Source organism: Sebastes umbrosus, chromosome 11, assembly GCF_015220745.1.
Source record: "Sebastes umbrosus isolate fSebUmb1 chromosome 11, fSebUmb1.pri, whole genome shotgun sequence".
NCBI classification, from domain to species: domain Eukaryota; kingdom Metazoa; phylum Chordata; class Actinopteri; order Perciformes; family Sebastidae; genus Sebastes; species Sebastes umbrosus.
The window spans coordinates 7643460-7661658 of NC_051279.1; the positions used below are offsets into that span (position 1 = coordinate 7643460).

The following is an 18199-nucleotide window of genomic DNA, read 5'->3' on the forward strand; positions in this document are numbered from 1 at the left end:
AAATCACCAGAATTGGACGTGTAATGTTTTCATGACAACAATTTTCACCTGCATGCCACCTCTGTGCTCTGCTATCAGGCTTCATCACAGGTAACAAGTTTGCAGCTTGAGTTTCTGAGTAAAAAGTGACTCAGTCTTCACAGTCCAAGCTGTGAATTTTCACACCAGCTCAACGATCCTCCCGTCACCTTCAGAAACACTGAACACTGTGTCCGTCATCACCACTAACTGCACCGTGGGACTGCGCTTGTTTAATCCGCTCCACTTTCACACCCAGCTTTTATTGCTGATTTTATCCACATGCTGCGTGTGCGTTTTATTTTACACACTGTGAGGGTTTATAAAGTGGAGGCTGGCGGGTCCCGTGGCCCTGTGGCACCGCGGCAGGCGGCTCTAACGAGGACGGATCAAAGGAGGGCGAAAATAAATCGGGGTGGTTTAATATAGCAGCAGCGCTCCAACTAAACCCCAACCACACTGAGGACAGATGATGTCATGACAGAGGAGGAGGGAGGAGAGGGACAGAGATGGAAAGAGGGGACAGAGAAAGTAGAGAAAGGACAGAGGAAAAGGACAAAATCTCCTTCTGGACATTCAGAGTCATCCAGAAATCCACCGGGAACTTTTCATGTGAACACAAGACGGAGTCAATAATCTGGAAAATTAATCTGGCAATACAGTGGATGAGGTTGTATCAGGCTATATGTAGATTTTATCCAGGTGAGAGTCTGGGCAAATGAACAGCACAGCACAGGAAGAAGCTGCAAAATGTTTTGGAAGCAGAGCAGTTGATGAAAAATTGTATTTCATCTTCGAGCAACAGGTGCTAAAGAAGCTCAGGTGAATTACCGTACGGTCAAAATAATCATATAAAGGAAGAGTTCTTACTCTTGAGACGAAGGTTTGAGCTGACTAAAATAAAAAGCAACCGACGCAAATGTCTTTGTACCTCATGCTGTTTCTAAATGATTCAGTTTCTAATCTAGAGTTTTGCAGTTTGCAGTAGGCCATTTTAATTTAGAACTAAGTACGTTGTGTTCTTAATTAATGTTATGATATAATTGATTGTTGATTGTTTTTCTAATGACTGCTGGGATGCAAGTTTCCCTAGTGGCAACAAAAAAGTGATGTGAAGTGAAAGCGACAGACAGTTGGAGCATTTCCATCACTGTCCTGGTTGAATCATCTGCACAAACAGCGCCACATCGTTGACATTAAGATGGAAACAGGAAGAAAAGAAGAAAAGAGATGATTAACACCAGGAAATGAGGTGAGCTGATCATAACTACACAAATAGATTTAGACACTTTTCTGCCCTTTCGTAAGCAGGAACTCTGGAACTTTACCTACATTTAAACTGCAGGATTTGGGTTCAGTTTTGGTTCCTGGACCCCAAAAGGTTCTTGAGGTAGGACTTTCTGATGGTCCCTGAACTGTCAGGTTAGAGTCTGCAGTACTGAACATTACTGACTGGTCAAACACAAGCCTCAAACTGATAAAACGTGCCAAATGCGTCCTTCCTACTGCATGCAAGTGCTGCTGGTGGTGGTGGTGTGTTTCCATTCATTTGTTGAATTGTAATTGCATTTTTAAATGTCGCAAAAAAGAAATGTGAATTAGGTGTGTTTGCATCAACTGATTTGGAGCGAATAAACTAGCGTAGTTTTGTCAGAAGTTGGCGCTATAGGCTACGTATTACACATGGCTATAATCCGCCAAATTTTAGTTCCTAAACTACAAATCATTTATATTTCTATACACACTTACATTTTTGCTGACCATTTTCAAATGCCTGCTTTACACTTTTAGGTTTTACGGTGTATTTTTCCTGATGTTCCAGGTCGCCATTGGCTTCCATTTAATTCTTTAGAGTATATTAAATCTATTAGTAGACTCTTGGAACTTGCTTGAGTTGTGTTGTCCAACACAGAGAACATCAAGTCTGCATTAGTGTTTGTTAAAGCTTCATTATCATGGCACAGTAATGCAGTTTACCTGCAAATTGATTTGTGAAGTCTCCACTGCTATATTACCTCATAACGATGATGTAACACAAATCAGTGCACACATGATGTCTATGACGCTTGATGTCTGATAACACATCTGAAGTGAGGGTGAAGAGTCTACCGTGATACAGAAATGAATGTTAACCGACTGTACTGTCTGGCACAGAAGACAAAATACATTGAAATCTAAGAAGCACAGCAGCAGCATTGTTTACTGAACGGTCAGCTGCGACATACAGAACATGTGATTTGTAATAAATGGACACAAGGTCATGTCACTCTCTCTCTCTTGCCTGTTAGCCATTAGCACAGAGTGGTGTTAGTACATGTGACCTCCTCACTCTCACCCTTCTTGTCTCGGGGTCAAAGGTCACAATGGGTCACCACGCCTTATAAACACTCGACATACCACCGCGGCACCAAGGCTGGTCGACTGGACGGCTGTCTGTCGCCGAGGGTGACAACCTCTCCCAACACACACACACACACACACACACGCACACACACAGTGGGATAAAGTGTTGGTATGCTCGTAAGTGTGTGTGTCAGAGAAAAAGGGAAAGTGTCTATGCATACATGCTACTGTATGGAGATTCAGAGTGTTTTTATTTATTTGTTTTAACTAAACCACCAAAATAAAAGCAGCCATTTCCCTAATAATCTTTTGTAAAAAATTGTCTTCAAAGCTTCAAGTTGAAATTCAAAGTCCGTGCAGGAGGACAGATGAAGCAGTTGAGTCTCTGAACATCACGGAGACACAAGGTTTTAGTGTGAGACAAAAATAGTCTTAAAATCTGATTTTATCCACAGCATTTTAAATTCAATCAGTTCAATTCAATCATTACTAACTTGTTTAGTGAAGGTTGAGGTCAACTACAGAAATTCCATTATTGACAAAGTTTATGTTCTGTTCAGCTTCAGAAAACAGACTTTTACTTTTATTTAGTTTTTGTATTTTATTTAATTGTATGCGTTTTACTTATATATTTTTATATTCTGATTTATTCACGCTTTTGTAAACGTGCCTTAAACGTGCTTTAAACACACATTACTGTATCTATCCTGTGCGGGTGAATTAACGTAGGGGCAGGACCACAGGGATATGTGAATTTATTTTAATAATGAATTTTTGGTTATTTATATTTCTTTATTTGTTATCATTTATTTTTTATTTTCAATTTATTATATTTTGTATTGTTTATTTATTCATTTTTTAATTAATATTATATTTTTTTCCTCTCTTCTTTTTTAATACTTTCTTTTTACATTTACTATCTGTTATTATATGTACATATTACTTTATTTGTTATGGTTTAGGTTGTTATTGTAATTTTTCTTAAGGAAACAATTAAAAGCATGATTTAAAAAAAGAAGAAAACAGCACCAGCGTTTAATTTTCCCTGCTTTTTAAGAAATATTTTTTTGGGGGGTGAGAATAAATTAGAAATATCAATTTCAAATCAGTAAAGTGCAGAAAATAAAAGTCATCATATGACTGCATTTGTATTATTTATTTTCTGGGTACATCTTTCTATCTGAAGATAAAAACATAAACACCGATGTTAAATACTAATAAAGAAATTTGTTCCTTTAGGTTCTGTGGTGTTTGCATGTTATTGACATGGAGGGATTACTGATGTCCTGTATCAGTGTTTGATTATTTGTCATGTTTTAATAAACACTATAATACAATTCAAAGTTCAGATTCCATCAAGGGACAGAGTATTTAATAATACTCATGATAATCTTGGACATAAATTGCAAAAAGACATAATGAACAAGAGCAACTTTGAGACCAAACTGATCATTAAAAGACGGAAAGAATATTAAATCTCAGTAACATTTTATCAACATTAAATGATCTTCTCTTCTCCTTGAATGGATAAAAAAAGTCCTAATTTGTGTGACATTGGGCTGTTCTGCCACTAGGAGGCGACAGTGCTCACTATTTCTCCTCATCCTTTTCTTCCTCACTCCTTCTCCTCATCATCTCTCAACTCCTGCCCTTCTCTTTCTCCCATCATCCATCACTTTCTCTTCCTCGGTCCAATTTAAATCTAAATTTAACAAGCTTCACCGGCCTAAATATTGCCAATACCCCCTGTACTCTCTCACACTATGTTTTTCCATCTTTCTCTCCAATGTAATCACTCTCTCGTCTGTTTTAGAAATGTCCCCCCACCCTCCTCTCCTCTCTTCTCTTTCATGCTTTCTCTCTGTCATGGTGAAGGATAGAGAGATCAGTCAGGGTCTGTCAGCACAGGAGAGGAGCTCTCAACTTAAAGGCCCACTTAAGCCCTTGGACATCGCCCCTCCCGATCCCCCAAACCCTGACCTTCCACCTTTCACCCTTCCTCCAAAACAAACAGGTCGCGACCCCCCGCCAGAGAGCAGGAGCCACAGTAGCTTAGAGACGAGACGGGCGGAGAGAGACGCCGATGGGAACCGGTTTCCCAAAACTGTTTCAACGAGTCGTCTTCTCTGCCAGAGGTCGGCTCAGCGTCTATGTACGTTTCCTCTAAAGCAAAGTAATAACGTCACCCCCAGCTGGTCGAAGTAGAAGACAAATCGCACACAATCATGAAGGGTGGTTCAGTAACTTTGCTTTGAGCAGGATGGCTGCAAATATAGTTTGGATGAACATAAAAAAAAATACAATTTGGCCCCAAAAAATGTTTTATATCTTCTTAAGTACAGTAGCTTTAAGATTATTAAAATCATATTATTCAACATTTTTAATTCAGTATTGAATTGCAATTTGAATAAAGAGATAAAAAAACATGGCAATATGAAATGCAATTGATTGAGCTTTCATTTTAATTTGTAATCAAAATATTTCAAACTGAATTGAGTCGATCACTTTATTTCATATAGACAAGCAGCACCGGTACCGGGGATGAAGGTCTGAGGACTAAAACAGTTGTAAATAAAGTGAGTACAATCTATCTATAACTGAGCAAATCCTCACACCGGCGAAGCAAATATTTGGCATATTTCTGTGATAGATGATGATGAATTGATTATCTTGTTGGTGTTCAATTTTCTGTTGATCGACAAATGAATTAATCTCCAAGCTGTTTTAGCTGCAGGCACCTTCGTCCAAGAAACCATCAGCCCATAAAATCCCTCCTTCTCCTGAATCCATGCAAAACACTTTCATAAAATGTAGTTTTTGTGGGTTTTTGTTTCTCTCATAAAGACTCTTCTGGCACTGAGGCCACAACAATGTTTAAATGAGTTGAGATTATATTCCCGTTCACTGAGGCTTTTTATTGTAACTGTTGGACTGACAACCGGCCGGGAGCTCTTTACTTTGTTCTCCTCTTTTATCTCCCTCTCTGACCACTCAGACACTCTTTTCATCTCTTGTTCCTTCATCGCTTCATCCTCCTCCTCACTTCCTACCACTCAGTTTGCAGAAGACAGGTGAGACAAAAGAGAAAGAGAGGCAGAGACAGAGACTGGAAGAGGGGAGATATGGAGAAGATATAAGAAAAATCTATAATTACATAAAAAACACAGTAGGTATTATATAATTTCATATTTCTGTCAGTGTATTTACATTTTATCTGAATTTTGCTTTTATTTTGAAACACAAGTGAAATATGATACTGATCATTAAAGTTTTACAGACTGATATGTTCCATGTTATGTGCAGTGAGAAATAGAATAGAGGAGTTGTTGGCTCAGTGTTATCAGGTGGTTATCAGGTAAACCTCGCCCCTCCTGTATTGATCAGCTACTGTTTGAGTTGAGACACTGACAGGAAACGACCTTTGACCTTTCTCTCAGATCGATCTCAGCTACTGAGTGTAAAACTCTTCTATGCGTGGTGCATCTGGAATGTTTGTTTGATTGATTAATGGGCTGCTGTGACATCTGACCTTTGACCTCCTCACTGTTGGGTGCTGTTTGTAATGTTGGAAATGCTCTAATATTAAACTCATAATTAAATCCCGGCAGGACGAGAGCTGTGGATTAAATGTTTGTTTGTGTTCAAAGAAATAATAAATAATAAAGTAATTAAAAATTCAATTGTTTAATCACAGATTTGTTTTGCATTCATCTTTATTTTATTTAGATTTATTGCTAGATTAATCATCCCTCTTTAGGGAGTAACGTTTAAAAGCACCAGTCGGCTCATTTCCAACACTGCAGAGTGAACAAAAAAACTCATGTGTGCCGAGAGGCACAGACCAAGCGGTGGTATCTGACGTGTTGGGAGTGAGAACGGGTTGCTTAAATAGTGTCATAGTTGAGCTAGGGTTGCACAATTTTTTCTCTTCTATCTAATTGCGATATTTTGACTGATATTGCAATTGTGATATGATTTGCGATATAGAGAAGAACACTATTCTCATTTTCATTGAAAAACATATTAAAATGATTATGGTGTGATTTTTGCAGGGATCTGTACCAAACAAAGATGTTTTCTTAAGTCTGTAGAATATGATGCTTAGGCCATGACGTCTATTTTACAATATTTTATTTAAAAATGGTATTTTGACACACAATATTGCGCCTCCTGCGATTTGAAAATTGCAGTAGATCATATTGGGACTTTGATAAAATTTCAATTAATTGGGCAGCCCTAAGTTGAACCTCGTCACACGCCTGTGGTATGAAGATTGTCTGTGACGTCCCAGTTGTCACCAACATGTTTAATATTTATAGTGTGACCAGAATAACAAGCCAACTATCACCCCGGCCAAAGTCAAGTCAGCTAATGCAAACCGTGCTCCTACACAAATACAGCTGATATTCCACCTGGCCTTACACTGAAAACAAACTCCGGCTCTTATTCCTCCCACATGATGCTGAGAAGGAAAAATCAGCAGACATTTACAGGTTTTGGTGGAGCGAAAATCTGAACTACAACAAGTGACTGAGTGAAAAAAGAAAACAGGAGCCAATCTGAGGGCGAGCGAGGGGAGGAAGAGCCGATGAGAGAGTGGAAAAAGACATGGAGATGAACAGACGGATAGACGAGGATGATGAAGAGCGTGACGGAGATGGACTGACTCCCTCCAAGATAACGGATCGTCATGGCGACCGGCCTGTCAGTCAGTCTGTCAGCCACATCCACTCCTGGCCCCATTACAGCGCTCGGCCTCACCCCGACTCACACAATGGCTCTTCTGTACGTGTCTGTATGTGTGTGTGTGTGTCCCTACCCACAGAGCCATTAGCAGGTACTCTGGACCAACTGGAGAGCCAAACCCCCCCCCCCCCACCCCTCCATGTATGAGTGACACTGGAGCCCTGATGGCTCCCCAACCCCCTAAAGACAGCCCGGCGACACAGAGAGTCCGTCTTTTGGGGGATGAAGGAAGTGGAAGTGTGGTCAATGAAAAATGCTCAGCTTTTGCTAAAGGTCTGGCTTAACCTGGATGTTATGTTACCAAGCATGAAAACGTTTCCTCCTTCTCTTGCTCTCACAATATACTTGCATTGACAGAAGGTAAAGACAAAAAGTAGCTGCTCATTATGCTGCAAATCAGTCCATAGAGTTAAAGTAATAATAATAATATGAACAGTAAACAGTCAAACTTTGAGATGTTTCTCCAGCGAAACACACTTTTAAAGCTCAACTTTCATCTGAATTTTTGGCATTATTGATTAGATTAGATTTAACTATGAAATACCGTGTTATTGCCAGCCATACAAGCTTTTCTCATATTTAAACGAATATATTAGTGATCGTATGAAACAAACAGGTAAAATCTGTATAAAGTGCAGATTTAGTTGCTATGTATGCACGTCAAAAGCAAAAGCAGAAACAGAGTGATTATCTCTGTGTTTGGATTTGTGTGCACATAAAGAATAGAAACCTTTCATAATTTGTTATATAGAATATTTGACTTAGACAGAATATTGAAAATGTAATGAGAAGCTGATATCTGACTGATATGAGTTTGTGCTTGAAGGCAAAACAAAAGCCATGCATCTGGGGTTTGAAAAGTTTTCAGAGATAAACAAAGGCCAAATTCAATAAAGAACAAGCCCAGGATGTATGTAAGTTTATGAGTGTGTGTGTGTGTGTGTGTGTGTGTGTGTGTGTGTGTGTGTGTGTGTGTGTGTGTGTGCGTGTGTGTGTGTGTGTGTGTGTATGCAGGGTGTGGGTGATGTGTGTATATGTGTGTGTGTGTGTGTGCAGTGGGGGTTAAAGTAGAGATGAAAGGCCGGCCATTGCCTGCTGATGACTGATAGCATTCAGCAGGGCTTTGGCTGATGTCTGCCTGATAACACAGAGGACGGCTCAGTCAGACTGCAGGCCGAGGGGAGCCTCCGAGCAGCCAATCAGAAGCTGCGGTTTGGATATAACAAGTTGTATTTGCCATGACAAAGTATATGTATAAACTGTACATGTACAAGGTGACATTAGCAAGCCAAAGAGGAGGTTGAATAACGGCCCTGTGTGTGATATTCTTCCACCAGTTCCATTATTTTCTTAAATCAGAACACCTCATTGTGCATTATAGCTCATATACCATGACATCTGACCACTGTCATTTTTAACGGTCAGTGAAAAGGCCCTGACGCACCAAGCTTCAGGACAGCTTGTGGCCGTCAGTGAGCTTCTGTCGGCCTAGTTTTTGCGGTGTGTTCCGCACCGTTGGCTCTAGTCTGCCCGTGTCGGCGCCCGTCGCCGAGAGAACTCACTCTGATCGGCTGTCCAGCTTAAACGAATCAGTGCACAAGAAGAGAAACGGACATGAGGAAAGCAAGCCAACGAGTAAAGTCAAGAGGAAAAACACGCATCAACATAAAATCACACGCAGGTGCAGAACGTACGTGGTAGTTGGCCGTCAGCTGTAGTCTTTCTGGTGTGTTCAAATGCAACTTGTCGGCCAAAACAAAGGCGATGTGAGGCGATGTAACAGTCAGCCTTTTGGTGATTCTGGGCCTTAAAGGCCTCAGAAGTGGAAAAGAAGGGGCAGAAACCACCTTCCTGACGTCAGAATTGGGGATATTCTACATGTCTTGTGCATCATCTTATACACAGTTTCCCAAAAATATTTGGATATACCCAACATATTTGGTTTCTTTGTGATCTCCACAATAATTTAAAATAAAATTCTGTGGGTTTAAATAAAGTTTGTCAGTCTAGTGGGGCACTGATTGAGAACAGCAAATTATTGAAGATATAAATATGTTTGAGGTTTTCTAACTTGCCAGCCAATCAGAAACAAACATTATCAGTGAACATGGTGCAAATAATTATATCAGGAGTATTGCATAGTCGTAGTATATAGTATAATAGTAGTATATAGGCTACTGAGGATGCAGATGAACACACATGCAGCCCTCAAGTTCACACCCGCATGCTTCCTGGAGGCTCAACTCGGTTCATGTGACGCTCTCTTTCAGCCGCTGTCGAGGCAGTGACACAGAAAAGCCTTGTTGGCCCATTCTCATCCCCTAAAACAAAGACCTCTACAGCAGTAATGTGGGGTAGAGGGGCGGTGCAGGGGTCAAGGGTCAAAGAGCACATGTTCCAGGAAAAGAGTCGTCCCCTAACGTTTTGTCGGTTGGTTTTAACTGCCAGGCCGAGCCAAGACACCGTGACGACAGGCATGTCTGTTAAAATAAACAATCCCCACTTCATGTTTCACTGCAAGTTTGTTGTAAATCCTCAGAAAACAGTTAAGAGTTGCATTATTAAGTGCTTCCCTGCACTCGCAAATCACTTAGCCATTAAAAAAAAACACTTCATGTGCCACAAAACATTCTCTAGATAGAAAGTTGCATTATTACATCCAATTCATCGCATCACATTGATAAGCACTTTTCAACCACAATATCAACTTACTGAAAAAGTTTAGTGAATACTTTAAAAACTGCTTACGAAATGTACCATGAAATCAAACAATCCACACATCTCGCCTAACCTCCCGCCAAAAACTTGCATTTCAAAGTCCTGTTGCAGCGTTACAAATCTTTCACAACCGTCCGATAAGAAGCACCACACAAAGCTCAATAATCAGCTTTTACAAATATCGCTATCAGCTCTTAAAGAGGTCATTTTATTCTATCAGCCCGAGTGGAAAAGCTGAAGCAGCAATTACACGTCAAGGTGCCGTGAACAAACAGGGCGGGCGGCGAGTCGTTCAACTGGGGCAATAACTGCTCTGCAACATGTTTGATAGAATGGAAAGCGAAACTAATTGTTCTTACCAGACACTCGCAGGTGATGCAGGGGTTGTCAGTGATGTTGGGGATGTGGAGGACTTCTCCTTCATTCTCACAGCTTGCCTCGGTACCTGTGAAGGACAGCAGGAGGGTGACAAAGGTGAGATGCAGGCTGAGGGCGGGGCTGAGAGTGAAAAATGGGTCTGGACTTTTGACTCTAACCAACCCTCCTGACCTACGCAATCACCTGGCTCTTGTTAAATAAACTATGAACTGAAAGCGGGTGAGTCATGACCAGAGGATCCAGAGAATTATCACAGACTCTGCAGTTCAGCTCAGCTCTACGTAGCTTTTTTAGCATCTTTGAGCTCCCCGTTTTAGTTTTATGGCCCACAAGAGTTACTGTTTCAGCTAGATATGTAAACAGGCAGCTGTTAGACAGCACGGTAACCAATTCAACTTTTTAGGGTGATGATATGTCGGTGTTGCGTTTACAGTTTGTTCTGCTGCCCCCAGGTGGCCAAAAAATTAAACGCTGCTGCTTTAACTTTTTGTTTGTTTTCATTAGCCCAACTTTCCTGTGTCAGTTTTGGAGAAAAGCATGTATGATATTATGTATCCATTGTGAGGTTTGTCTGACCAGGTGAAAGCAGCGACATTTAAACTGAGGTCTTTAAAAAACGTGAGTCAGTCAGTTTGTTACGAGAGTAAATGTAATCTGAACCAACGACAGGAAACGACCCCAAACACAAGGGTTTATGGGTAGAAGCAGACAGATGTCAACATCTCGTGGCCAGCGGTTCCTCCTGCTCTGAGAGCTGCAGCAGAAAAAAACAAAGTCCGGAGCGACGCTCAGCTGTTTGTTCATGTGCCAGACTTGTTTTGACTCTCTAAAATGATAACTTCCTTCCTTCCCAGTAGGAGCTTATTGTCATGAGCTGGGAGTTGAACCAGGTTCATCGGAGGTAAAGGTAAATCCTCACCTCTGACCGCTCTATTTGAGTGTCAAACTACTTCCTGTTTCCTCCAGCTGATCTTATCTCTCTGAGGGGGAGAATTTCTCTCTCAGTTTGACCACAATGCAGTTTATTTACTTTTTAGGAATTGGATTTGACTTTATTAAATTTCATAATACACTAGACTGAACAACCACTGTGAATGAAGAAACTAGAACAATGCTGCTTTATCTTGTATTTCTATCCAGATCTGCTTGTGTTTGTATTATTAATGTTTATCGATTTATGTCTAAAACCCTGATTTGTCCATTTTCTGCTTCAGTTCATCTGTGGCAATGATGCAGTTTCTCCATTGGGATCATTTACTGATAACCCATAATCTCATTTTACGTTTCAAGCAAGATTTGAACAGAACAGAAAATGAAAGACTAAGACCTTTTTGAGCAATATTTGGTCAGTATCTTATCAGTGCAGTGACCTCTGACTTCTGAACTGCTGATTGTTCGGTTTGTTGTATGTTGATGATTTAGAAATTGACCGTTTGCTAAATTCATCTCGTGGACGAACGCATTGTGCATGGTGGTGTAATACCAGCGATATTCTGCAGTTAAAGAGTTTTTTAAGGTGCTTTCACAAGACAACATTCAGTCCGTTTTCCAACTCCAACTTCCAACTCTGGTGTGGTTCGTTTGGGCAGTTGTGAACGCAGTAATCGTACTCTGGTGCGGAGCAAATCAGCCGGTCCCCGAAAGGGGCAGTCTCGGACCGTTTCCAAGCTAACCCTAGCGCTGTTCGATCGTAGTGAGAACATAAACCGACCAAATTGCAGGAAGTAAACCAAAATTTAGGCTGGCTGCGTGGTCATTGGTTGAGATGGACACAGGTAAATGACAGGTGAACCTGATTGGGAGAGGAGTGACTTGGACTTCTGCAGTCCGATGAAGAGAATATACAGAATATGCAAAATAATGTCCACAAAAATAGTGACGTTTATAAAGTAATTTGAGATTAACTGAGATGCCACCAAAATGTGTGAAAGTATGGCTTGGTATCACTTTAAGGGTCCTGGTTTTGGTACTGGTATCGTCATTTTTTAAACAATACCCAGCCCCGGTCATTTCCGCCGCCAAAATCGATGGTTGCTGGCTAGAAGTGAGAAAGCTGCTTTTCTCTTCTTCTGATTGAAATCAAGGACCCGTTGTTTGGATAATTATTACGAATTTTGATGGTAAATCTGCCACCGTTACCACTGTAAACAGCATATGTATGTATGGGAAGCAAAGAGTCATTTGACTCTAACTTAAAGATCTGAGTGACGTTTATATCGGAGCTGTGACGGACTAAATCTCAACAACAATAGACTCTTATAGCAGCGAGTCGTGCCGTCTGTGTCTGTCCCTTTGAGTTCGCAGAAAACCAGCCTGTGGATTCTGGCAGAGCAGACGAACCCTGCCGACTCCACCGCCACTGTAAAATTTACAGCCTTCGAGTGTAATTAAACTGGCAGGGCTGTAAGTGGTGGGGGGTGGAGGGTCTCTGAGGCCTCGTCTTCAGTCTGACAAAATACTTTCCTCCTCTGTTTGTCAGCTGCTGTGTTTACCTCACATCCATCTATCCAGATCCCTCTGCCTAGAGATAGTAATGATGCATTCAAACCTCAGCACTAAATGTTTCATTAAAACAAAAACCTGAAACTATTGCAAGCAAAAAACAGTGAAAAGGTCAAAATGAGACGGATAATATAGCTGGAGAAAGCAATGCAGGGAGTCATTAAAGGGGCTGGAGCTAAAGGACAGCAGGGGACTTAAAAGTGTGACCTCTCCTGAGTTAAAGGTCACTCTCTGTCTGACTTTGAAGGTTGATCAGGCTCCGACGGTCGCGTCTATTTTAGTCGGTAAAATACCTACATTTATTAAAAGCTGAGTCTAATAAATCTCTTTTTGAATTGATTGAGCCAGTTAGCTAAACGTCAAATTGAAAAAGTCATATGCATGTATTGCACATTTTCTGTTTCCAGTGGTAGAGAAATAATTCAGCTCCTTTATTTAAGTATAAGCAATACTGCAATATAAAAATACCCCATTACAAGTAAAAATCCTGCATAAAAAATGTCAAGTATCATTAGGAAAATGTACTTAAAGAATAAAGAGTAAAAGCACTAAATGCTGAAAAATACCCCCTGTACGGTTATACTATTATATAGAGTATTATTGGATTGTTATTAATGATGTTAGTAGAAGTTTATTGTTCAAAGTAGAGCAAATTTGACCTACTTATAAAGTAAAAGCTGTCAAATAAATGCAGTGGAGTAAGATGTACATTTCCCTGTAGAAGTATAAAATCGCATGAAATGGAAATACTCAAGTACAACTACCTCAAACGTGTACTTCAGCACAGTACTAGAGTAGATGTACTTAGTTACATTCCATTAGTGTCTGTTTCAGAATAATGAGGGTGGTTTGAAAATAAATAAATATGTAATCTGAATAGATTTATCAAGGATTATATACATTTATAATAATTTAGATTTGCCTAGAATAATTCTTACAAAATGCATTTTATCACAATTCTGAAGTTGACAAATACTGCAGCCCATTACAGAACAGTAATCGGTAAAGTTTGGGAGGTTTTTAGTGAAACTGACAGTTTCAAAAACGTTCTTTGAGGAACTTTTATACAGCTTTATCTCCAGTAAAACCCTGTCAACAGCCGTTCTGACTTGATGAGTTCCATAGAGTGTCATAAAGTGCTTTCAAATCCTAGTGGAGAGAGACAAGAGGGGTATACGGACGACAAGCAACAAGTGTCCTGGACCAGATTTAAACCAGTAATGCTGCGGTTATGAAGCCAACAGGATGACCTCTGTACCCGCTGCTCCACCTGCTGCAGTGACACATTCACCCGTCCAACTATAAGACCTCAACCAGGTCTGTGGTTCAGCAGACAATAGACAGGATGATACAGTGCATATTTGGGATGCCAGGTGGAGGAATCTGATCTGCTGGGATCATAATGGCGCAGCGTCCTCAGCTGAGAGGTTGTTGGTTCTCAGAGGTTTCCCTAGCACTGTTTCATGTCAAACAGATACACATGTTTGACTACAGAGACCCATCTGGTACAGGTTTTGTCCCCGTCCCCCCATCTGATTCCCATCATTCTGTTTGCTTCAGGAACAGAGATAACAGCCAGGAGAGAGAGGAGGAAACTCTGATAATCAGAAATTATTCTTATCAGGGCTTAAAGCGGATGTGCATACAGGTACTTTCTTGACATGTGGAAGTCTATATTGATGTTAAAAGCTGCAAGAGAAAGTGAAACCTCTGTTCTGAATCAGCTTCATCAAAGATTTTTTTAATGAAATTATCATGAAATTCAACTACTGTCGTCATGGAAACCCCTTTAAAATGACCCCTGGAGGAAACCAAATAAATAAGCATAATCAAATACATCTAATCCCCCTTTTCCTCGTTGTGCCAGAGGTCAGATCAGTAAAAGCAGGTCAGAGGCAGAAGTCATGTCGCTCACGCTGCTGATAAGGCGCATGTAGGCTAAACCACCACATCCACCTTTTCATTCACTGCCTGTCTTTTATTCTCATTTCTCAACGTTGCTGCAGGGCAAACAGACGATATCCTATGATGCAATGCGGCTGTCAAAGTGGGAGCAGCCCAGGGAGAGAGAGTTAGAGAGGCATGGAGAGGACAGAGACGAGCTGTTCAATCAGAGCTGGTTGTGAGAGGAAGGTGATTTACACTTTACAGCCTGCTTTTAACTTAAAAAAAAAAAAAAAGTGGGTTAATTATAACCTATAGTGAAGCAAACAACAATTTGAGGAAAGATCACTTCTAATTTTAGGCAGACCTTTCATCCTAAAGATCTAAATCCTTTGTATAATTCCCCTTAAGTTTGATATAAATGACTTTGAATTATGTCATGTCAAACTACCTCTGCAAACAACAAGCTCTGCTGCAAATAACAAGTCAGGGTGGATTTTTTGGTGGTATCTCTTTCTCTGTTTCCACTGGAAGAAACGGACCAATTACTTACAGGGAGGTATAGAGGATAACCTGAAAGGTTAGAATAAAAAACAGAGTCCGTTTTCATTATCCAGCGCTCATCTGAACCTCACAAACTCAAGATTAAGACACTTTCCAAAACCCTCCAAAACGCAACTCAACACTAGCATTCCTTCTTTATTCTAATAATTCATAGTGTTTTCTGCCATTTCAAATACATTCTCATCCTACATTAGTTTAGTAGAGTTAAATATTTCCCTCTCCTTCAATATTTATTAGTGTATCTATATAAATGTGTTTATCCTTCCAGTTTAAAAAAATGCAAAAATACAATATTATGAATCTAAATACATGTGTCAATTATCTCTCAAAAATAGATTTTTTTCTTTAAAAAAAAAAAAAAAATGCATTAAAAATACGATACATTAAAATACATTTTTATCCATCTTTATGATGCCATACAAAAAACATAATAAAGAAATACACTGTGATGCCAAAAACAGATGGGAAGTTGTGAAAGAAAAGAGCGTTTTTGTTTCCCCACATTGTTGATGTTTTGCTTCCTGGTGATCATGCACCAAGCTGGAGGTTTTATTGCCTTCTTCTTAGACCCTTTAGTTGACCACCACATTACCGGTAACCAGGAATATAAAAGCTGAGGTGACTTTGATTTCGCTGAAGGAGACTGAAGGAGAGTCACGGAGACGCGGCAGACTGAATAACTGGTGGGTTTGGGTAGATTTTACGCACGGTGGGTGTTATGTGATGTGTTATTAGACTAAAGGCAAGGCAGCTTTATTTGTAGAGCACATTTCAGCAACAGGGCAATTCAAAGGGCTTTACATAAACATTCAAGAACATTGCAACAGAGTGCAAAAAGAACATTAAGACATAATTAAAACAGTTATAAAAACATTAAAGATTAGAAAATAAAAAACAAGTTAAAAATAAAAGCTATAGGATAGAAGCTAAAATAGAATATAACACATAAGAGTAAAAGCTCTAGTGCAGTATATAACATCATTATCTGGTTTAATAAAAGGCAGCAGCAAACAGGGAAGTTTGAAGCTTTGATTTAAAAGAGTTGGAGTTGATCCTGCAGGTTTCTGGGAGCTTGTTCCAGATATTTGGTGCATAAAAACTGATTATGCATGTTTAGTTGTGACTCTGGAGGACACTAAGCAGACCTGATCCAGATGACCTGAGAAGTCTGGATGGTTCAGAACATAGCAGAAGATCAGAAATGTATTTTGGCCCTTAAACCATTTAGTGCTTTGTAAACCAGCAGAAATCAATTCTCTATGAAGCCATAATGATCTTACCTGTAATTAGCGGAGAGGAGGTTCTGGGTGTTTGGAGCAGCAACAGAAAGCAGAAGAGAAACCTACAGGTGGACCAGGAGGGAGGGTTCAAGCAGAGGAGCAACATCCTCGGAGGTTTCTCCAGGAATCAGAGTTTGGTGAGGAATAAATAAACTCAAAATCAATCCAAAGGAAAACAAAAAAAAAAAGTGAAACAGATCCACGTTTTTCTTCTGCAGACTTCTTCTTTATTCCAGCCAGGAGAGAAAAACCTCCTCACTGCGCTGAAATGCAAAGCGACAAAGAGCCAGACGCGCGGAGATCACACCGACATTACAATGACAAAGACGCGCAGGAGACAGGCAGGAGAGAGGCAGGAGGACAGGAGTCCGTGGATGAAAACATTTAAAGATGAAAGCAGTCCCAAATCCTGCAGATGTTGGAGGATCCGGAGAGGACGTTTAAGAGGGTTGATTTCTCTCCACTCCGGCAGTCAGAAGTCAGAAGTGTCCGAGGTTTGATTTGAGCTCTGATAAACACACACAGCTGATGTAGAACAACTGGAGAGTTTCAGAACAGATCTTGACTCCCTGCAGAGAAGTTAGTCAGTGAAGTTTCCAGGAGAAGACTCAGAAGACTCAGTGGACTCAATCTGCGCTCCGAATCCAACAGAGTCCGTTTGGCACATTGATGCTCGATGCCGACTGAAGAGTGGACGGAGGAGTGGACTGCAGTCTCTCTCTCTCTCTCTCTCCCCTCCTCCTCTCCCTCTCTCTCTCTGTCTCTCCCTCTCTCTCTCTGTCTCTCTCTCTGTCTCTCCCTCTCTCCCTCTCTCTCTCCCCTCCTCCCTCTCTCTCTCTGTCTCTCTCTCTCTCTCTCTCTCTCTCTCTCTCTCTCTGTCTCTCTCTGTCTCTCTCTCTCTCCCTCTCTCTCTCTGTCTCTCTCTCTCTCTCTCTCTCTCTCCTCCTCCTTCTCTCTCTCTCTGTCTCTCTCCCTCCCTCCCTCTCTCTCTCCCCTCCTCCCTCTCTCTCTCTCTCTCTCTCTGTCTCTCCCTCTCTCTCTCCTCCTCCTTCTCTCTCTCTCCCCTCCTCCTTCTCTCTCCCCTCCTCCTCCTCTCTCTCTCTCTCTCTCTCTCTGTCTCTCCCTCTCTCTCTCCTCCTCCTTCTCTCTCTCTCTGTCTCTCTCCCTCCCTCCCTCTCTCTCTCCCCTCCTCCCTCTCTCCCTCTCTCTCTCTCTCTCTCTCTCTGTCTCTGTCTCTCCCTCTCTCTCTCCTCCTCCTTCTCTCTCTCCCTCTCTCTCTCCCCTCCTCCCTCTCTCCCTCTCTCTCTCTCTCTCTCCCTCTCTCTCTCTCTCTCTCTCTCCTCCTCCTTCTCTGGCATTAAAGTGGACCTGTGGTGTCAGAGAGCACCACAGAGCCAGAAAGTCCTGCCTCCCCTGTGAAACCCTGGACCTCCTCCTGTCTCCAGACCAGACCTTTATAAAAACCTCCTCCAACCAAACCCTCCAAGACCCTCTCTGGTCCTCTGCTCCTCCAGGTCTCCTGCAGACTGCAGTCTTCTCCCAGACCTCCTCCTCCTCCTCCTCCTCCTCCTCTTCACCCACTTCTCCTTTTGTTATTCTAAGGTTGTAATAATCACAGTCTCTCTGCTCCTATCTGCCTGCTACTGAACCTCTGTGTGCCATAAAGCTGAGTGTGTGTGCGTGTGTGTGTGAGAGAGAGAGAGGCTAACCTCCTGCTTTGGGATCCAGTTTCATTACCAACAAACCAGGGGAGCTACATGTGCTTC

At 41.2% G+C, this 18199-nt stretch overlaps 1 protein-coding gene across 1 annotated transcript in view; it reads right to left on the minus strand.

Annotated features, from left to right (window-relative positions):
- bmper (BMP binding endothelial regulator) overlaps positions 1-17186 on the minus strand; it is a 33874-nt gene extending 16688 nt beyond the window's left edge. Inside the window, exons 1-2 of the mRNA XM_037785927.1 lie at positions 16434-17186; positions 10185-10270 (exon numbers count right to left, since the gene is read on the minus strand). Coding sequence (XP_037641855.1) covers positions 10185-10270; positions 16434-16539 — 192 coding nt within the window. The 5' untranslated portion in view covers positions 16540-17186. The remainder of the gene's footprint in view (positions 1-10184; positions 10271-16433) is intronic.
- Between the last annotated feature and the right edge of the window lie 1013 nt (positions 17187-18199).